The sequence below is a fragment of the Xiphophorus maculatus genome, chromosome 4 (assembly GCF_002775205.1).
Source record: "Xiphophorus maculatus strain JP 163 A chromosome 4, X_maculatus-5.0-male, whole genome shotgun sequence".
NCBI lineage: Eukaryota > Metazoa > Chordata > Actinopteri > Cyprinodontiformes > Poeciliidae > Xiphophorus > Xiphophorus maculatus.
This window is the reverse complement of record NC_036446.1, coordinates 9,347,056-9,367,315: the sequence shown is the minus strand read 5'-3', so window position 1 is coordinate 9,367,315 and position 20,260 is coordinate 9,347,056. Positions and strand designations below refer to the sequence as shown.

Genomic DNA, 20,260 nt, shown 5'->3' with positions numbered 1-20,260 from the left:
ATGTTCCCTAACTGATTGAAAAGGGGGACACCAGGTGTATCAGTTGTAAAGCTTATATTCAGAGGCTACAATCGTCAGTGCAGCAATTATGGATCATGTTTTGTTAATGAAATCCCAACAAATTATCATAACATTTGTGTTTGTAATGTGAAAAACTTCAAGAACATTGTATGAGCTGAAGAAAATCTGTTTATCAGATTTATGTTGGTCTGTGTTCTATGCCTGCTGCTTTATTTTGCATTGTTATAAAGATGGATTAAACTGAAAACAATCTAAAAGCAGTCATTTCTCTCTTTTTTTAATATTTCCCCAGAACCTATTATATACGCACCATACTGTGCCGCATTATGGTGTGGATGAAGTTAAGGATGGAGATGGATTCCCTTTGGATACGACTACGAAGAATGCCCCGTGGCTTTTGGTTCATCCTGCTGTTTGGCATTGGAGGTGCACTTCTCTTCCTTCACCTAGAGATCCTATCAGAGATGTTCCTACAGCAAGGCCCTGGTTAGTCTCTACTTTTTTTTGTTAAAGTTTGATAAGAATGTTTGTAGAGGAATACTTACAATCAATCTTGTGAGTGCTCATTTCACCTGGATGCGATATTCTAATGAAGATGGATTAAACTGCTAAACTTTCCAAATAGAAACTAGTCTGTTGAAAAAAGCTTATAAAGCTGAGCTTGAAATATATACTTTATTTCAATTACACAGATGTTTCCTTGCATAACTTTAATCTGTGTGTAGGTTTGGTATGCAGACACTTAGAAACGCACAAAATGCCTATTCAACAATGTTTATGTAATTGTGAGAGAGGAAAATATGGCAGGATGTCTGATGTCCATGATCTCAGCGCCTTACAATCCATCATAACTAATCTGTTGTGTTGTCTCCTACAAATTTACAACTCGGAAACACTCAGACCCTTTATTGGCTCATATTGATAGTTTACATCCTGCTCATCTTAAACATCTCCATGATGTCCATTGCTCTATGGAAAGGATGTATAAAGCAGACAAGAAAAAACATAACAGCGTTCAGAACTGGTTTTAGATCTTTTTGTAGAGGTTTAGAACTAAAAATTATATTTAGGATTTTTATAGCTATAGAAATTGATAGGTATGTTTGAAATTGTTAACAAAACCTGAAGGCAAATCTTCTGGAACTTAGGTGTGTTTCCCCAGCTGGATCCTTTTCCAAAAACCCCAAACAGCAGCCGTGATAGCGAGGTAGTGCATACTTTTTGATAGACCCTGTACCATAGGTGGAGTTTTGTTTTTGTTAGATAGTGACTGGTTAAGTATTCACAGCATTTTGTTTCAGACAAATCCCAATTTAAACTTCTGCACAGTTCATGTTTTGTATTAACTTTTAATTATAAAAGAGGAGTAATTGGTGTTGGCTTGAAAACAAAACAAATCTATGATGTGTAACCTTTAGATTCAAATACCTTCACAAGATCAGCTAACAATTTTGGGAGTAAATAGAGTGAGTCAAAATACAGCTTCAACAAGGCTTGTACTGTCAGATTGTCTGAATAAAAAGTGTGGCGAACACTAAAAGCGTTAGGATCCAAAATGTTACCCTGTAAATATTTCAAAAACACCATGGATTTTTTTTTTATAGATACAGCATGTGCCAGTGACTTTACTTGAGTTTATAAAAGATAGAAAATAAACTCAAAATATATGGAACTTTTCTAAAGGCATCACAAGTTTTGTAACAGGTTTGAGAAAATATATGTTTAAAATAAAACAGTCCAATCAGAACGAATGTGGGCGGAGTGATGACATTAATCACTACATTACCTGACTTACTTCAGGAATGTTAGGAAGATTTATAAAAACTGTCTAACATGAAATGTGTCTTTTTCTATTCAAAGTTATTTCCAGATTTAATTTCTAAATGGGAAAAACTTCATCCTAAAATTGTGACACAGCCTGACCCTGTTTGACTCCCAGCACTAAAGCGATTGGGGCTTTAAGCAGCCATAATGGATGTGTAAAACTAAGCTGGTTCATGTCTTAGAAAAAAGAGATCAGCTATGAGCTTATGCACATCTTTGGCTTTGCAACAACACTTTCAGCTAAATGAAATAAAGCATTATTTCCATGCCTCTTCGCTTGTGTCTACTTTAACACTTAAACCCTTTATGAAAAACAATCCCTTTTACCTAAAATTACACAGAAATTACATTAAATTATGGAATCAGCTAGCTTTACTGAATTTATATGTTGTAAAGCAACAGCTGAGAAACGCATCAAACAGTTTTTCCTGGAGATAAAATTCTCACCAGCATAAAACCAGCAATCCTCTGAATATCTACAATATCATGTGTTAAGAGCACTGTGAATCATTACAAAGAGGAACAGTGTCGCACTCCACGGCAACAAGAGCCACTTATCCAGAGTGCAATCTCCCCAACCCTTTAATATTCACTCGATCAGCACAAGCTTTCAGGTCCAATTTTGCCTCCCCCCAAAAAAGTGGAGCTATTACAAGAACACAAATATAGCAAAGACCCAAAAACACACACCAGGCACCCTGCAAGACAAATTACTATTATGTAAGAAACTAAAAGAGGTGACAACTTTGATATAATAACAAATAGTTGGTTGGAGGAAACATACCATGATTAGATCAAGTAGATATGTGTTTTGTTTTCTCTGTGCTGTTTGAATAATAAAACATCTGGAAGGTAAGCTCCGGTTTATAATTTTGGTCAGAATTGAAGTGATGGAAAATAACTCACTAATATGGAAATGTGGATTAGAGCTCTGCTGATGAAAACCAACGTTCAGATCTGGATCCAAAGACTTACTACAAAGTTAAGCAAAGTATTTGAGGGATTTTACCTGCCTAAATCTAAAATTACCATAAGCATTTTCTTCTGTTTAAAACAGTGGCTGATGCCAATCATCTCAAGCTCTCATCTCAGGCAAGCCCCCAATTTTACCAGCAAACTCAAAGTAAAGGCAGAAAACTAATTCAATTCAGCTCAAAAATACTTTATTAATCCCAAAGGGAAAGTAACATTGTTGTAACTCATTATATGTGTCACAAACAGTTGTTATAGATGGTGATGGCTAGGGGCAGGAAAGGTCTCCTGTAATTGTCTATTTTACAGTTAGAGGTTGTGAAGAAACCTCTAACTGAAGATAATATGTTTTTCATGACAGCCTGATGTTTAGGGTTGTCCATAATTTTCTTCATTTTATAAAGAATTCTTCTTTGCACAATCATCTTCATAGGTTCCAGAGCAGTCCCAAAACATAGCCAGCCTTCTTTATCAGCTTGTTGAGCCTTTTAAGTTACTGAATCTTATGCTACAGGTTAGGTTAAAACTAACCTGTATTTAATTTACAGCCCAAATAACAGATTGAAGTATGTCAAGCAGTAACTCAGTACTACTGTAATGCAGGCATGAGTGAAACATTGGTGGAGGAAAATTCAAAGCAAAGCTGTGTGGTGCAATGGGATTCAGAGATTCACTCTCTGAACTCATGAAAGACTGAGGCACTGCAGCTTTAGAGTGGAAACACCAAGCCAAGTTCATCCTAATATGCTGAAGACCCATTCACACCCACTGAGTATCTGCAACATATCTGTCAAAATATAAAAATGTAATTTCTTGCATAAATCCAAAGTGGAAGCAGGAAGCTGAAAAACTGGAGGTAATTATTATGAAATGATCTAAACTATTTAAGTAGTAGTAGCATTTTACTCGTAACCTGCTCAAAAAGATTATATCTAATCACACAAGACAAGTATATTCCTGGAAAGGGGTCAGCCCTTTAAAAAAGACTCGACACAAAACCATGCACATGCATACCTGAGAAACACCAGTTAAACTAAAAGTCATGTTTTTTGGACTGATGAAACCAGAGTACCCATGCACACACAGTGCTAATGCTGGGCCTCTAACTCCTTACTGTTTTCAGAAAGGAGGTGCTACCAGCTGTACCACTGTGCAGAAAAAAAACCTACATTAAAGTTAAATTTAAAGTAATTCTGATCAAATTGCAAAAAATAAAAAATAAAGCTGTGAAATTATTCTTTGGACACAAATTAGTTATTTTTTCTCATTTGACTGCTAGCTAATTTTTTTCCAAAGATATATTATCAGTTTTTAATGAGATTTGCTTCCTTATCACATCCTTTTGTTTCTTCTACTTCACTCCTACTTTAATATTAAAGTGAGAGTTTCACTTTCCTAAATCATGCATGAGGGACTGTGTGCTGTATAAAGAAGGCATTGGCAACACTGCTTTCACAGCCTCACTCTCTGAAGCACAATGAGCAAGCAGTATCTTGCCTTAAGCTGTGGTGTTTCACCCTTGCAGAAGCTCATATCTAATAGAGCTGAGTTCTAATACATTGGGTGTCAGCTTTTATCTGCCTTCCGTTCTTTCTCTAGCTCTTTATTTGGTTTGTTTCTGAGAGTCTTGTATCCCCTGCATTAGATGGCCTGTATTATTGTAGTTGGAAAAACTGCTCTTTAAAAGCCACGAGTCATCCCCTGATCTTTGCTCAATAATTGTTTGAGGACAATTGCAGGAACAGCAGCCACTTTCTCACAGAGCGTTTTGGATAAATTTGCAGCACTGGACATTTTTTTCTTTTTCTTGTTTTTTTTTTTGCATATGGCTTTGGGAATGATGACCAGCTGCTGTAGGGAGTAGAAGCTCGGTATGTTTGTCATCTCACGTGGCCCAGCACAGAACTGTTCACAAAAGGAGGAGAGAAGAAAACGTGCGCTTAGTAGAAAGAAAGATCTTTCTGCTATATGCAATCTTTGAAGTGCATTGCAAAAAGTATCCCATATTAGCAGTTCATTATGCCTTGACACTACAATCCTTTTTCATATATTTACTTTAAATTTACTTGAATTATATCTAATGACTCATCCACAGCACTTCTCTTGCTTCCAACACACCTTTGAGGTGTATTATCTGTGTCACCAGTGACATGCTGTCAGAAAGCCAATTTGACAGTAGAAGGAGATGATGTACAGCACAGAAGGTGCAATCAGTGCCAGTAACAATCAAACAGATACAACTGAGATTTGACTCACGTAGTAAATATTCTGCTAATCCATTGATAAATATTATCCAGAAACAAACAATGCTGCTAGAATGACTCATTTCCAGATTATTCAATCTGGCTGAATGTTAGCTCAAAATACACCATTGCTGATGACATAAAGAGTCATTGGAAATGTTCTATTTATTCATGTTTACAATACCATGATCTAAAACTGCAGACAGCCTTCTTAGTATTATTTGAGAACATTGTTTAGACATTTTTTTAAATGTCATATCTGCAGATGTTATTATTAAAATAGGTCTGCATGATGTTAGGAAGACATCCAATTGTGAAGACTAAAGAACATCCTCTGCTTTCTCTCATTTGCATTGTTATTTTATTTGTATTTGTATTGTTACAACCTATCCCTTAATAGATAAAAACGGAACAAGAATATATATATATATATATATATATATATATATATATATATATATATATATATATATATATATATATATATATATACTGTATATGTATGTACTTCTGGATATGTCAGAAGATGTAGTAATGGAGAACGTAAACAAAAGCAGCAGGCAAAACCAGAATCATGTCAATAAGTTTATTTAGAGATTTTGAGACTCTTGATTTCCTCTTATGAAACCAAAAATTGTTGCATGTATTCACTCAAAAGTGACAGTCAAATCAGTTTCTGAAACACCTTCAGGTTTATACAGGAAATTTAGGATTTATTACACACAATCACTCTTCCTTGTCTCACACTAAAATTTGTATGTTGAAAATCATATCAGCAAAATCTGCAATAACAGTGAGGAGAAGTGTTTAACTGCTTTGACATTTAAACAGTATTTAGAGAAACTTCACAGGCCCGATAAAAATGTAACATGTTGTTACGATATCTCAACTTGTAATACATCTAAAACGTGCTCTAGCCTACTTTTCTCTTTGACCTAATAGCTAGAGCCAATGTTTAAAACAGCCTTCTGGTGAGATGTTATCTTCAATAATTATATTCATTTTGTGTTGCACCGCATGCCTGATGTCTTTTGTATCTGAAGGGTGGGTTGTTTGTAAAGCCTAAGGCTTCGTAAACCTTCAATTCACTAAAGGAATATTGTAAAGCAGAATTACAGCTAAATTAATTATACATACAGGATTTACAAATGTAGTTTTACATTAATTTAAACTCCATTATGGCACTCCTTCAATAAATTGTAAAGGGAACTAAATGGGTCAGGTCTCTATGAAATAGAGGCTGCATCACCAGACTAATGTTACATAAACATTTTATTATGTAGCATCGGATTTAGGTGTCACTTTCCACTCAGCAGAAATGTGAAATTCATTATCTCACAACTGGAGAGAATCAAAGGCATGAATGTGGTTCATGTTTTGTTTTTTAGAGGAATCTGACAGATCGTTCATGTTCATTACATTAAACTCATTCAGTGACTTGGAAAAGTTTTCATATCCCTTGAGCATTTTCGTTTGCCATATTACAAGCACAAACTTTATTCTATTTTATTTGGATATTATCTACTAATATATTTATATTTGTCTCTAGATGCACAGCTAAACTGGGCCTTTACAGAGAAAAACAGGCATAAACCCTATCAGAATGTCTCTGCTATCTCCCCACTAACCTCTGTCCACATCAATTGTTCAAGGAACTGGGTTTTATGCATGAAGGAAAAATTTGACCTCTTTGTCAGAGGTCCAGTAATCCCTTAAGCCTGTTCTGTTTGCATCTTCCAATTAAGCTGTCTCTTAATGTAATTAGACTGTGCTGACGGCCTCCGCTGCAACAGGTCACCACTTCACTCATAAGAAAGTCCACCAGTGAATGTTAGTGGATCTCTGTCGGTTTTAGTTTGCCTGTTTTTTTCTCTCCTTTCATTGTGTGGGTAAAGCTTCACTAACAAAGGTTGCTTGTGTTGCTCTAGCACAGGTTGTTGTGGTTCTCCCAGAGCACAAAGAATGAAAACATGTAGGAAATAATACCTGGTTAAAGAAATCCAATTACATTATTTTGTAAAACTTTAAATGCAATTCTAAACCTGTTGGCACGAAAAAGCCAGTAAGAAGAGCTTTGCTGTAATTGTTGGGATCATATATATGGTATTTTGTATTTGTAGTGTAACCCAGTCCCAATTACAACAAACTACCATCACACAGTGAGTTTCTTTCCATGGTCACCTCAGGTGGCAGGGAAACCTTTTCTATTGACACCATGGTTGCACTGAAAAAGAAAAAAAAATGAATTCATTGTTATCAGGTGTCTGCATCACTGTCTCCTGAGCTTCCTCCAGACCTAGGTCATGCCAATTGGATATAAAATGGAGCTGCTCAGAGGCAACAGAAAGGTTGTGTGGTTTTCCATTAACATTAATGCTGGGGGTTGTGCCATGGGAGCCCTGCAACCTAATCTGTTTACCCTGCCATCTGATCCTGCCAACATATTCTGAAACAGATTTTATTTTCCACATTCCAAGTCTGGCTAAGGTTAGGAGGGGAAAGAAATCCCAACAATAGTAGGGAGAAGCTCAAAAAGCTTAAAAAAAAAATCTCAATTTTTCCCTTGGAGTAAGATTTTTGGAATGAGTGCACAGCTGAATCAACAATTTACAGCAATTGTACTGTTAAAATAATATCAAAATATAAATGAGATAACCTAAATAATACTTTGTAGGAAGAGAAATGATGTGGGAAAAAAAGAAACGTTAAGTTAGGAAGAAAAGTATATTCTGTGATATTTTATAATACGGTCAGTGCTGAAGATGCAGATCCCCCTCCTGAGTAGCAGCGCATGGCTTACCCATCATGCTGGTGGTGCTGGGACTTTCAGGTTGCCCTTTTCCAAAACACCATGCTGGGAAGCCTTTTAAACTCCAAAGGAAATAGAACATAATGAGCCCAGACACAAGGTGGATCCAACAGTGAGATTGATTAAAAAAACCCCTCTTTGTACGCAATGATCACAAATATTGCCTTGTGGTGCTCTCATTCTTTTCCATTGCCAACTAAGGCATTTTGTATGACTGCTGGGGTCTCTATGTCTAAGTAAAATAATAAACTAAGTAGGTGTATATGAGACGCAAGCTGGGAACTGCCTTACAAATAGGCCAAAATAAAATCTTTAGTTCACATATGACACTGCAGCAGAGCTCAATGACTGGTCTTCATTGACACAGCATGAATTCATTCTCTTAAATCTGACCTCTATGTGAAAAATATTTATGTCCAATAGAAAAGACATAAAAAAAACCCTGAGAAATTCAGTGCAGAAGGAGAACATAATTTTACAAAAGTGACATTTTTCTCTCTAAAATCTACAATAGAAAGCTAAATTAGTTGCAGCTTGACTTGCACTGTAAGTAAGCTAGCACTCTCTTTGTCTCCTTTTTAAACAATAACTAAATGGTTCAATATCTAGCAATACAACTTTTCTGAAATTCTTTTAACCTCATGTCATATGCTCCTCTTATCTCCTTCTCATTGAAGCTCCCTCTTCTGGCAGAAGTGCCATAGTCTGTTGAATTTATCCTGCTAATGTTTTTTGTGGTGGCAGTGATACATAAACAGTAAATTTGTTTAAAGGAGGTTAAAAAATGCTTTCAACCACCACTATCAGAGCTGGCATTTCATGAAAGTTAGAAGTTTGCTGAAATTATTTTAAAGTGACACAAAATTTTACTCGAGTGTACAGAGTAAAGAAGCAAATCAATCTTTTCTACCAGCCTGAAAGCTTTCCTGAAAGTTGGTGGAGATATCATTTATCTGTATGCTTGTCTGCATAGCAAAACTTTGACAGCAGAGCTGATTTCATCAGACAGCAGTGGTGTGTTGCATAAGCTTTATGATTTTTCCAATGTTATCACAGCATCCATGTGAGTCTGCTAATATCAAACATAATGTTTCACTCAGAAGTCTTGGATTTAAAGCTGCTAACAGATCAAAAAACTAATTTCAGGAAAAAAGTGCAGAAAGTTTTAGCTTTGCAGACATCTTCAAGTGGTGTGGGAATACTACAGACTGGAGGAGAAACAAAGATAGAGTGGGAGGAGTATAAGAGGTTATATAACCACTGCTCTCACAAAGGAAATATCTTGCAGCCTAAAAAGCAAGGAGTGATAATAAATGCCATTGTTCAAGGTTGCTGAAGTCATTATACCGTCAGTGAAGGAAGGTTTTACAAGAATGCATATAGGGTTACATAATTATATTATATAATATAATCATAGTGTTAAACATTCTAATAAAATATTGCATTTTTAGGCTTTATTATCTTTACATTTTTTAGTTTTCTGTGGTTGTTGTAGAACGATAAAATCATTTGTTCTGTAGTTTTCTCTGGCTTTAATTTGTAAATGGATCAGATATATGCTAAAAACCAATGTTTATTGTTTTAATTTCTGTTATGAACTCCAACAGATTAGATGCTGACTGACTAGAAGTTTAGAAGTGTTAAGGTGTGTGGAGTTCCCTTTGAGCTACTCTGTCATCATCAAATTGTGCCTGGATGTTGAAAGAAGTGCAGTGTTGTTCAAGCTTTTGGGTGGAATACGAAGTTCACCCACACCACTCTAAATGATCTTAAACAATCGTAAGAATCATTCTTAAGCAACGTTTTATTGGCTGTCCTATTTTGTGAAGGCATATATCGAAATGATGATATGAACGGTTTTCACATCATTATAAATTGAGATACACCAACACCCACCTACTTTCAGTAAAGTTTGATGTTGTCCACGAGGCGCCAATTTGAGTCATTTTGAAACCACGCCCCTCTGCGTGGCATCTGCACAGACCAAGTATTCTGCATCACGCACCTCTGAAAATTGTAACTACATGGACAGTTCTGTGTGGAAGAACATGGCAGGTCCTCTTGGTAGAATTTCACAAAGACCAAAAAGTTTAAGGAATCGCTTGTGTAGGATAACAATGAGTTGTTGACATGGTCTCATGTTCTCCAGACACTAACTGTGTTAAAAATATATTAGATGTGCTAGAAAAACAAGTCGGATAGCAATGAACAGCTTCAGCAATTTGTGGACTTCATGGTTTAAATGTCAGAAATTTTGATATTGTTATCCATCTCTCTAGCTGTCTATAAGGTCATAATGTTTTGCTTAGTTGTGATGGCTACCTTTCATGTAAATCTTTTAGTGTTGAAGACAAATGCTTTGACAATGAAGTAAAAATATTTATTTATCATAGTAATTATTTTTTTTATTCCAGAGGTAAATTCATGCATAGGAAAATTTAAAATTTTGAAGTACAATATTTGTGACATTTAAATAAGGTATATCTACTGTACTTCTGAATATAGTAATTAAGAATTTATCGTTTGAAATCCTGTAACTTACCCAATTAAACATTTTCTCTGGTGGCACCAATGACATTTGTCTTGTTCCAGATAACATCTGTTCTCAAACCTATTTTGGCAAGTTAGTTTTTGTGCACTGAAGTTTTGTAAAAAAAAAAAAAAAGAAAGAAAAGATTTTTAAAGTCTTTCTCTCAGTTTAGATGTATGGACTATTATTGTACGACAACCATGCCATTCTCCTCCTCTGTTAGAGTCATGGTTATTGTTCTGAAAGGGATTCCATATGATTGTTCCTGAAGGATAATCCTTGCTTCAGGAGCAGCGATCTATCCCCGCAGACTGAATCCGCTGTGCTCATTATCAAATCAGACTTTAACCCATCCCCTGTCAGCCAGTGAGACACATTGAATGGATATCATTGTGGAAGGCTAAGACTTCCATCACTGTAATCCCTCTACAAAGTATGGACACTCTAAGAGGAAAATGAAAAGAGTGGCCCATTCACCATGTGTGTCATTGCAGAGGGCACAAGGAATGAAGTTACTGGAATCAGTGGCCTGTGCTGCTGATTCCTCAGCCCTCCCTCAGTCAGAAAAGAACAAAAGATTAAGCCCTCCTACTATCCAAGGTGATAACAAGCTGTCAACTTCTAAAATGTAATCTGCTGACTGCTGGAGGAAGTGGTGGTGTCAGTGGAGTGGGCCGCCAGCTGATGGTTATCTCCTGAATGGCATGCCATTGATGGAAAGAGCTGTGGCCCTGCTGGCAGATACATAAAAGCCACTTCTGTCTGCGTCCAACAAAGGTCTGCATGGGCAAAGGAATCCATACTGAGCCAATTTTCAACATATTTATATACACATATCCCCTCTAGACCTCCCATCACTCTCTGATGTGAGCCACAAAGAAAAGCCAATGGAAATGATAAAAGGCATGAATAGCGCCCAATAGACTTGAGATGATAAGGAATTACCCCCTGACAATGCTGACAAGTGATGGGATGCTCCCCTCTGTCAGCATGCCTCTGGAGTCCCTCCACTGTGTCTAAGTCCAGATTGCTAAATGTAAAAGCGATATTACTGCCAACACTACACCCTAATGCACCCTTCAGTGAATACAAGGCTGTGATATGGGAGCTCTCATCACGTTGCAGCCAGTAAAGCAATCCAAACTGGACATGGTCCAACCTTCTAACAAGGGTACTGTCAAGCAGCTAATTGCCTTCACCTAGATTATCTTTCTGTCTCTCATCAACCTTGTTTTCCCTTTCGCCCACTCTGTTTGTTCCTTCTAAATGTTAAAACTTTAAAGTAGGTTTTAAATTACCCAGAGCTGCTGCAAGGTGGATAATAAAGCACATAGAGGCATCTTAGATCATAGTAATTATTAATACTGACAAGCTTTTATTGACATGTCAAATCTCTGTGTGGGTTGTCTCTTTGATAGGGTAAAGGATGTCATTTTCTTGTTTGTAGAAAAAGCAAGTGTAGATAATTATTTGAAAAAGAAATACTTTGTCAAAAATCATGTCAGTCGATTTAAAATTGGATTCCTCCAGTTAACTGTTTTGACAATGAATAGGTACTCTGACTTGTTTTTTTGGCATCCGGAGAAAATAACGTTTTAGACTTTTTTGTCTTTGGATACCATAGATCTTATGGTGCCTTTTGGTATGAAATTCTTTACTGCCAGAAGGCATTTGAGTAAATTGCCAAGACAACAGATTGTCATGGCACCAGATGATAATGGAAATGACAAGTCTTTTTGCAGAAAAAAAGGAAAAAACCTATACAGTTACACTTTAATTTATGTATTAATTGTGGGATTTGTGTATTTGAACTATATTCTCTTGCAAGTATGCTTATTTAAGGGCTGCAAAATGACTAAAGGTCTGTGGCTCAAGCCTAATAAACTATCTTTGTGTCATAATCAGAGATGAAAGGAACCCCGTAGGGGCAGATAATTTGAGTAAAGGATCTGTTGTTCCCTCTGAATTAGGGTGAATAAAGGACCAGCGCTGTCAGCCAGCGTGGTCCAAGCCATGTTTCTATTACACGGTTTTACAAATGTGTAACAAGAAATACAATTAAAAACACATGTTAAATAGATTGTTTACGTGAAATTACCATAATAACCTGATATTGGCTGGAGAGTGCAACGTCTCCCCTTTCAGAAACTGTTGGAATTTTTCAGATAACGCAAAGTGTGGCGGAATTATGGTACTGGAAATTTGACTGGACGGCAGGCAGAACATTTAGGATTTAAAGGTTTAAAAGTTCACAATTTCGAACTTCTAATACTATGCATCCAAACCTGTTTTCTTGCAGAATTATAATAATAACCATGCAACTGATTCCCTTGATTTTCTTCTTGATTTTCCAACAACAATGGTATACATTTATAACCTACAGCAGTTTTGTATATTAGGCACAATGCATTGCATGGATCCAATGTGAGAATGTTAATAATTTGACATTTGATTTGAACTTGAAAAAACTGACTTGTGAACCTCTGATCTGTTCTATGGCAAAGTCAGCAGTTATTTCTTTCCCAGTGCAAAGCAGCAAAACATTTCTATAAATACAGATTATTACATGCAGACAAAATACTGGTAGACTGATTTACCTTGCTGAGTCTTCCTTTTCTTGACTCACAAGTTAACTTTTTTTGACATGTACAATTGAGGACGAACATGGACAGCCTGGTGCCTTTGTGGCCCAGAACGTTCCCTGATACGCAGTTCCTGCAAACTTTGTCATCCTGTCAGGTACTCTGTGATCCATGTCGTCCTGTGGACCCATCTGTCTTTTCTCTGAGCAGAGCAGGCCAGATCAAAGTAACCAACAAAAGTAATTTCCTCAAAACTGTCAGCTGTGGTCAGATGGAGAACCATCCTCTGTTGCATAATTGCATTTTTTGCATACGTACATACAGTAGGTTGAAAGTAGACTGCCAGACTACAGTGAAAATGCTCAAATGCTAGTATCAAGGTTTGTCAATTTTTGTTTCAGACCTCAGAGTTTGGATTGGTCTATTAATGTGGTGCAGGTTGCAGATGGGGGGTATACACAATCGAAAGATAATCTGTTATTTTGCCCATTCAGGAGAGGAAATACAGTATTTCTGTTCTGAGTACTTATTCATTTCTTGCTTGAGGTACACACACAGCACAAAATCAAAAATCTGTTTTTTTTTGTTCTGAACACACTGAGGAATAACTCTCTAATGTCTGTAGTGTTATTTATTACAAAATCATATTATAAACTAGATGAGTCACTGCTCACTCTTCCTCCTTCCTCCTCACCGTCGACGCCAGGATTCTTTGACAGCTGTAGAAATATATTCTGTGTATGAACTGCAACTGAGAAATTTTTAAACTTAAGATGGTGCATGCTTCTGCCAAATTGGAAGCTATCACGGGGGTGCACCACATACTATGTTTCATATTGTTCTTATTGATTTGTTTAGAAAGCATATATTGTTTATTGGTGAGAGCCGTCTCACAACAGCCAGAGCCATGAACATAGCAGTCATGGTGCCAAACACTATACAAATTAAAATGAATATAAATAAGTATAATTTAAATGACAAAGTCTTAAATCACTTCAAGCGCTGCCAGCCAGCGGTAGGAATAGTTAGGTTGGAATATGCCCAGCATAATCGGTCATCCTTAAAATTATTCAGTGGTCATGCAGTTATGCGCGGGCGTACATCATGGATAAGCTGCTCCTTGCAGGCTGCTCACAGGACACAGCGCTACCACAATGAACAGCCACAATCTCACTGCAAAGTTTTGTTTATGCTCCACACAGTCAGGGGACTTTCACGCTCCATTAGGCAAGCTCATTGGCACAGACAGTGGTTGGCATCGGTGTGTATCTGTTTATGTGTTGCCCACAGACAAGGATGAGATTGGTGAGGAGACCTGGCTATTAAAAAATATGAGAAGAGACAAACATCCACTGCTTCTTGATTGACCAATAATGGCCATCCTGTGGAAAACAATGTCCCTGTTGACCAACCACTTTTCTTAAATGGCACGAGTTTTGTCTGCGCAGAGCAGATGTGGATAGTAACTATTTACATTTGCACAGTTACATTTACTTGAGTAACATTTTGGGGAAAAAAATTATTTTAGGAATAGTTGCTTTTTTTATACCATATTTTTTTATTCTGACTTGATTAAAATGTATGCATACTCTGTGTTCTGTGAGACTGAAAATATTTTCTTCTGCTAGATTCTGTAATTTTGTAAATATACTTGTTTGTATAATTTTTATTTTAGTCTTTAAAATGCCATGATTTGCAGAAAGCTTTATATTTTTGTCTGTCTGATGACTGCATTTTGAAATATCTAACCTTATGACCACTTAGTCAGTACTTATGTGGCCTTTTTACTAAGTACTTTTTTTTACTTTAACTTAAGAAATTTCTTGGATGGCTACTTTTTACTTTTACTTGAATGAATTTATGTTGTTGTGTTACTCTAACTGGAGTACAATTTTTGTCTTCTAGCCACCTCTGAAGCAGAATGAGAAAGAGAGGATCAAATGTGTAAGATTTGACAGCCTCAGTTTGAATTTATCTTGAGCATAGTCTGAAAAGCCCAGTAAGTTGAAATATAAGCAGTTGTAAGACGACAATATTTCATAGGACTTTATTTATAATGCTGTAAATAATAAACAGTACAGTAAAATTCAAAACAATAAGTTACAGTGAAGGATTCTTGTTTGTAAATAGCTGAACTATGTTCATGGGATGACTGACTGTTGTTGACTTCAGTTCATTTAATGTCATGGCGGCTGCAGTATTATATTAACAAAGCTGTTTTCCATCAATATTTTTATATAGCACTTTGCAGTCAGGCAATCTGTTACACAAGAGTTGTATTTTTCTATAAGCAATATATCTTATGACCCAGCTATTATTTAGAGCAGAACATTTACCACATTATCTCACCTCTTTGCTATTGTCTTTCTAACAAAAGCTTTACTTAAATGCGTTTTTGTCATTTCAAAGTGCTGAAACAACTGCCATTCACAGCTGACATTTTGATGAAATGAGATGGTTATACCCTGCTGGCCATCTGTTTTTCTACAATTATGCAGTGATTTTAGTTCTGACACATTAAATGAACCTCTTAATTTGATGTGTTTAGAAACAGTCTTTTAGTTTCTGTGTTTCAGTTTTCACCTTTTCCCTTTCTTCCCTTTTCTGTGTCTTTGTTGCCATTTACACTGAGAACTATCTCAGAAAATTGAAAAGCTTTCAGGCATCTGCCAGGCACTTTTAAGTCTGCTTCCCAAGAAGCATTTTTACTCATTTTGTTTTACTGCATCCGTCTGAGCCCATAACAGGTACTGGCCATTAAATTACATCAAGATAAATTGAGCTGTTCACTATCCACTTCCAATTTCTCAGAGTTTGGTGCAAAGAAGAATTAGACACAGATCCCTTCATATTTATTTCCTGACATCTCAGAGAGTTTGAAATTCTTTGTCTTCCCTTACCATTAGAGGCAACACTGCTTATTTTATGAACATTGACTCTGGGTAAGCTGGGGCTAAAGGACTTTAACTCCATATAGCACTGTATGACTTCCTTTCACTGCTTTCATCGTTGGGGATTTTGTCCATCTGAGCTGAAATTGATACACTTGCCCCACTCTGTCTCATTCTTAACACTGAAAATAGAACTCCATCTCTCACACCCATTTCTATTGATTATGAATCAGACTATATTTCATGACAAGACATTCTTTCATTTTTTTTGCCAACTTCATTGTGGGTGTTTATGTGTAAAGAGGATTTTGGGGGATCCATACAAAATTGTAGAAGCACTGTTAAGAAATAAGCCCACTTCAATAGAGGGATTTGCAAAGCCCACTCTGAGGTTGGTGGGAGCCTCTTTTTTTTTGAAAGCTGCCTTTTTTTCCCAGACTGTTTACTGCACTGTACTCCACACAAAGATTGGTGCCATTCAGTGTTTCCCTCAGCCATCAGCCACCAGATTTATACTCAGCTGACACAATCAAAAAGTCCTCACCAAAACCAGCTGTGACTGTTTTATTGATTTCTGCCAAAGATAAGTAACAGAACAGCTAAAAGCTTCATGGTAAAAACTTTTCTCTTACACATAGGTACAGTTTTCAAATTATGGGATGCATACTAGCGCTAAGCTTAATACCACAAAATACCAAGGAATGCATTATTGGTAGTTTAAGAAAACTAAAAACCATGGTCACAACAGGGATACATTAACATGTTCCAAGAAACATCAATCTCATTTATATAGTCTAAAATTGCTGAAGCACCTAATTTATAGCTGAAACATCTAAGTTATACAGATAATTTGTTTCAGTTAGAACATTATGGAATGTAAACCATTTGCTTGTCAACTTATGATTGTCCAGGACACTTGATATGGACAGTCATGGGTTGAAAACTAAAGAATGTTCACTATTTTAGGGTAACACTATTATCAAAAGCCTCTTGACTAGCTATGAGTGACATTTCTGTTCAGCAACTGATTATTAGAGCAGGCTGATTATTAGCCATCTTATTAACTAGCTAATAATACCTTATCATACTTGTATTAAAGAGTAAAGTTAAATATTAGGTAGATATGAGATGAGATTGGCATAGACATGGTGATCAATGTGTTATATTATTTGAGCAGAAGAAGGAATTATTTTATCTTTTCTGTTGTAAATAAAAGCCTTATTATTTCGGTGTACTTTTGTGCTGTGCAAATAATCAGCTGTATAAAAATTAAAAAGATCCATCAATGGATCAATGTAGGCTTAAGCCTGACAAAGACATGTCTGGGAATGTCTATCCAATCATGGTATGACTGACCCTTAAATGGCAAGTCTATCAATTCAGTGCACATAGAGAAGTGAGGCGGCATTAATTATGAGCCTTCAAGTTCCAAGGGACAGTTAATCTTTGTCATTTTGCTCCCGGAGACATTTGGATCTGTCACCGAGATTGGAGCCAGGTCACCGCCCGTGACCCATAGCTGAGAATAAGCATTCAGCTCACGTTCATGGAACCTGTACTGATTTTTACGTCCACACATTTTGCTTCAGGCTGCATTCGCTCATTCACTAATGTGTTCTGCGGCCTGAAAAGTTTCCATTATTTAGAGTAGAAGTTTTAAAAGAAGTAGAATTACATGCATGCAAATATTTTGTTGGACTGAAGACATCTGTAACCACATTCTAATTGTATATTAACAATATTAAAGGCTTCTTGTCTGTATTATCCTTTTTACATCTGTTCAGAAACCCCATTATTTGTTTTTGCCAACATTTTGTTCTCATTTTCAGTTGTTCAATGATTTTAAAATGAACTATTGTGCACTTTGACTCTGTCAAAGTGCACCATTTGAGTTGGGCAAAAAAAGGTATTTTGTTAATGCTGCCTCTGTAACTCGCAGATGCCAGTGGCGGCCATCATACCCCAGGTGTAAAGTGTGGATTGATTCTTGCAGCCAAGCCAGGCAACAAAGCACTGCAGAAAAAAAGCAGGGAGGACTAAGCGAGGCAACATTTTGACAGAACTGGGGCATTGCCTCGATTATACCTTCTCAGTGGCCCTTTGTGTGTGTTCAAATGCTTGGAACAAGACAGATCTTGCTTTACTGAAAAAATGTAGATGGCAAATGTAAACCTATTTTTGAAGGGCTAATGTCAAGATAAGCCATTGAGGCTGATGGTGATAATTGCATGGTATACATTGCTACCATGCACTGACAGCAGCCCGGAAAGACAAACTTTGCATTAGGAGTCTAAGCTGCACTGCAGAATGCAGGGTCACAGGCACAGGTGTAGGCAATAATAAGGAGGAGATTTCAGGGCTGCTTAAGATGTTAATTCTGTACGTGTCTTCGCACAGGTTATTTTCAAATGCTCATTCTGTTTGCCTTTCATCTGCTCCCCTTCATGTTTGGAATTTATTGGTATCACAATGTGCCAAGATGCTGAGCTGAACTCTGTAGAGAAAATGCCACCAATCACAAAAGTAAAGGGAAGAAAACTAACTTGAATTCTCTCTAAAGTTTAAGAACTCTCTCAGCGTACGATTTCTGCTGTCTTCGGAGATGATCATAGGATGTCTGAAGGAGGAGGCATGCTGTGCCTCTTGGATTGAGGTTAGAGTGTGCAGGAAAGCAGGTCTTGTTGTTGGCAGTGAGTGTGTGGCTAAAACCAAATATGGCTTGGATTGATTGAGAAGCACGGTTTGTTGCTGGAACATGACGGATGTGTTGACAGTGTAAAGTTCAGAGGCTTCATCGGCTTTAACAGTATAATCAGCCCTGTTCAGGAAAACTCAACAGCTGCACCATCTGGACGCCCAGCTTCGGCTGCCTTCATCTGTACAGTTACACCATGGGAGGAGCAGTATGAGCTCTCTGCTATCCTGATGAATGTGAAGGACTCATCATGAAAGACTGCTCAGAAACCCCCTCCCCCCAACTATTTCTAGTTTATTAGATTTTTCAGGGGAGATGTTTTTGCCTAAAAGTCTTGTAGACAATATTGTGACTGCTCTTCCTTTAATTTGGGCCCCTTCTTCTGCCAATCCCAAAAATAACACAGCAAGGAAAATAAGTATTGAACAAGTCAACATTTTGCTTGTTGCTAACAACCCCAGTAAGCTGCACATACAAACAAATCAACATAAGTACATGAATCAAGTTGTGTTTAATAAAGTGGAATGGCACTTGGGATAGATATTGAACTTGCTTACTGAAATGTTCGATATTTTTTAGAAAAGCGTCTTTTGGTAAATGCCTTTTCCCTGTGTAGAGGAAATATTCTCATCATTTGCTTAAGTAAGATCTTAAAATTAAGGTTCTAGGAGATCTTCTGTGTATTTGATCTTTCGTTCTATATATAGATTTTAAACTGGAATCAAGCCATGTGACTTACTGGGCTACATCCTAGTCGTTTTATTTTCCTTCAATGAAATCAATTGAGAGTTTTGTTGCCTGTGTGTTTGGATCATTGCCTTACAATCTTTCCCTGCTTCAGCATCCTCAGCAATGTCCAATTGGATTTCTCCATGATCAGTTCACTGAAGTCTGCCAGTACCCCTTGCTGAAAACAGCCTCGTATCATTATTTTTTCATCTCCAAATTTAACTCCAAGTATTGTGGTTTTCTTTATCTTTAGTACGGTGTCTCCCTCCAAACATACCGAGTCCAATCACATCCGAAGAGCTCAGGTTTAGTCTCGTCTGATTAGACCATTATTCTTTCTGTTTCATAAGATTGTCCACATGTTTAGCACCAAACATTTCACTGGCTTAAAGCTTCATGCATGCTTTTTCTTCAGCGGTGGATACTTGCACTGTGAGCGTTTATAAAGGTGGCTGAGTTCATTACTTCTTGTTTTAATGTAAAAATCTTTCTTAACAGATCTTTCTAAAAATCTCTGAGAGTGGTCTTTAACTCTCTGAAATATCTTCAGACCGTACTTTTAACTCTTTTAGCAGAAATGTAGCAAGGAGCACCTGGCTGTGGCCCCTTCGTGGTGAAATTATGACCTACCCCTTATGGGTTATGCTGCTAACAGTGCCTACTCAACAAAATTTAGAAGTTTAAATATTTATCTTGAACCAATGCCATGAGCATAGTTTGCTTCAATAACATTGTAAATGACACAAGAAACCTCTTTACTTTTACCAATGAAGAGATGCTTGTTTGTGCAATAATTTTGGGTGACTATGTCTCATCTTGCAATCAGAAGGTTGAAAGTTCAAATCCAACATCCACTTCTGCTACATGTATAGCATGTGTATGTGGCTCTGAGCAAGGAACTTAACCCTAACTTACTTATCGTTCTGTGTATCTGTGTATGAATGTGTTTATGAAAGAGGCTAGG

At 36.9% G+C, this 20,260-nt stretch overlaps 1 protein-coding gene across 1 annotated transcript in view; it reads left to right on the top strand.

Annotated features, from left to right (window-relative positions):
* chst8 (carbohydrate sulfotransferase 8) overlaps positions 1-20,260 on the top strand; it is a 175,552-nt gene that overhangs the window by 31,937 nt on the left and 123,355 nt on the right. Inside the window, exon 2 of the mRNA XM_005796132.3 lies at positions 314-507. Within this exon, the coding sequence (XP_005796189.2) occupies positions 314-507 (194 nt within the window). The remainder of the gene's footprint in view (positions 1-313; positions 508-20,260) is intronic.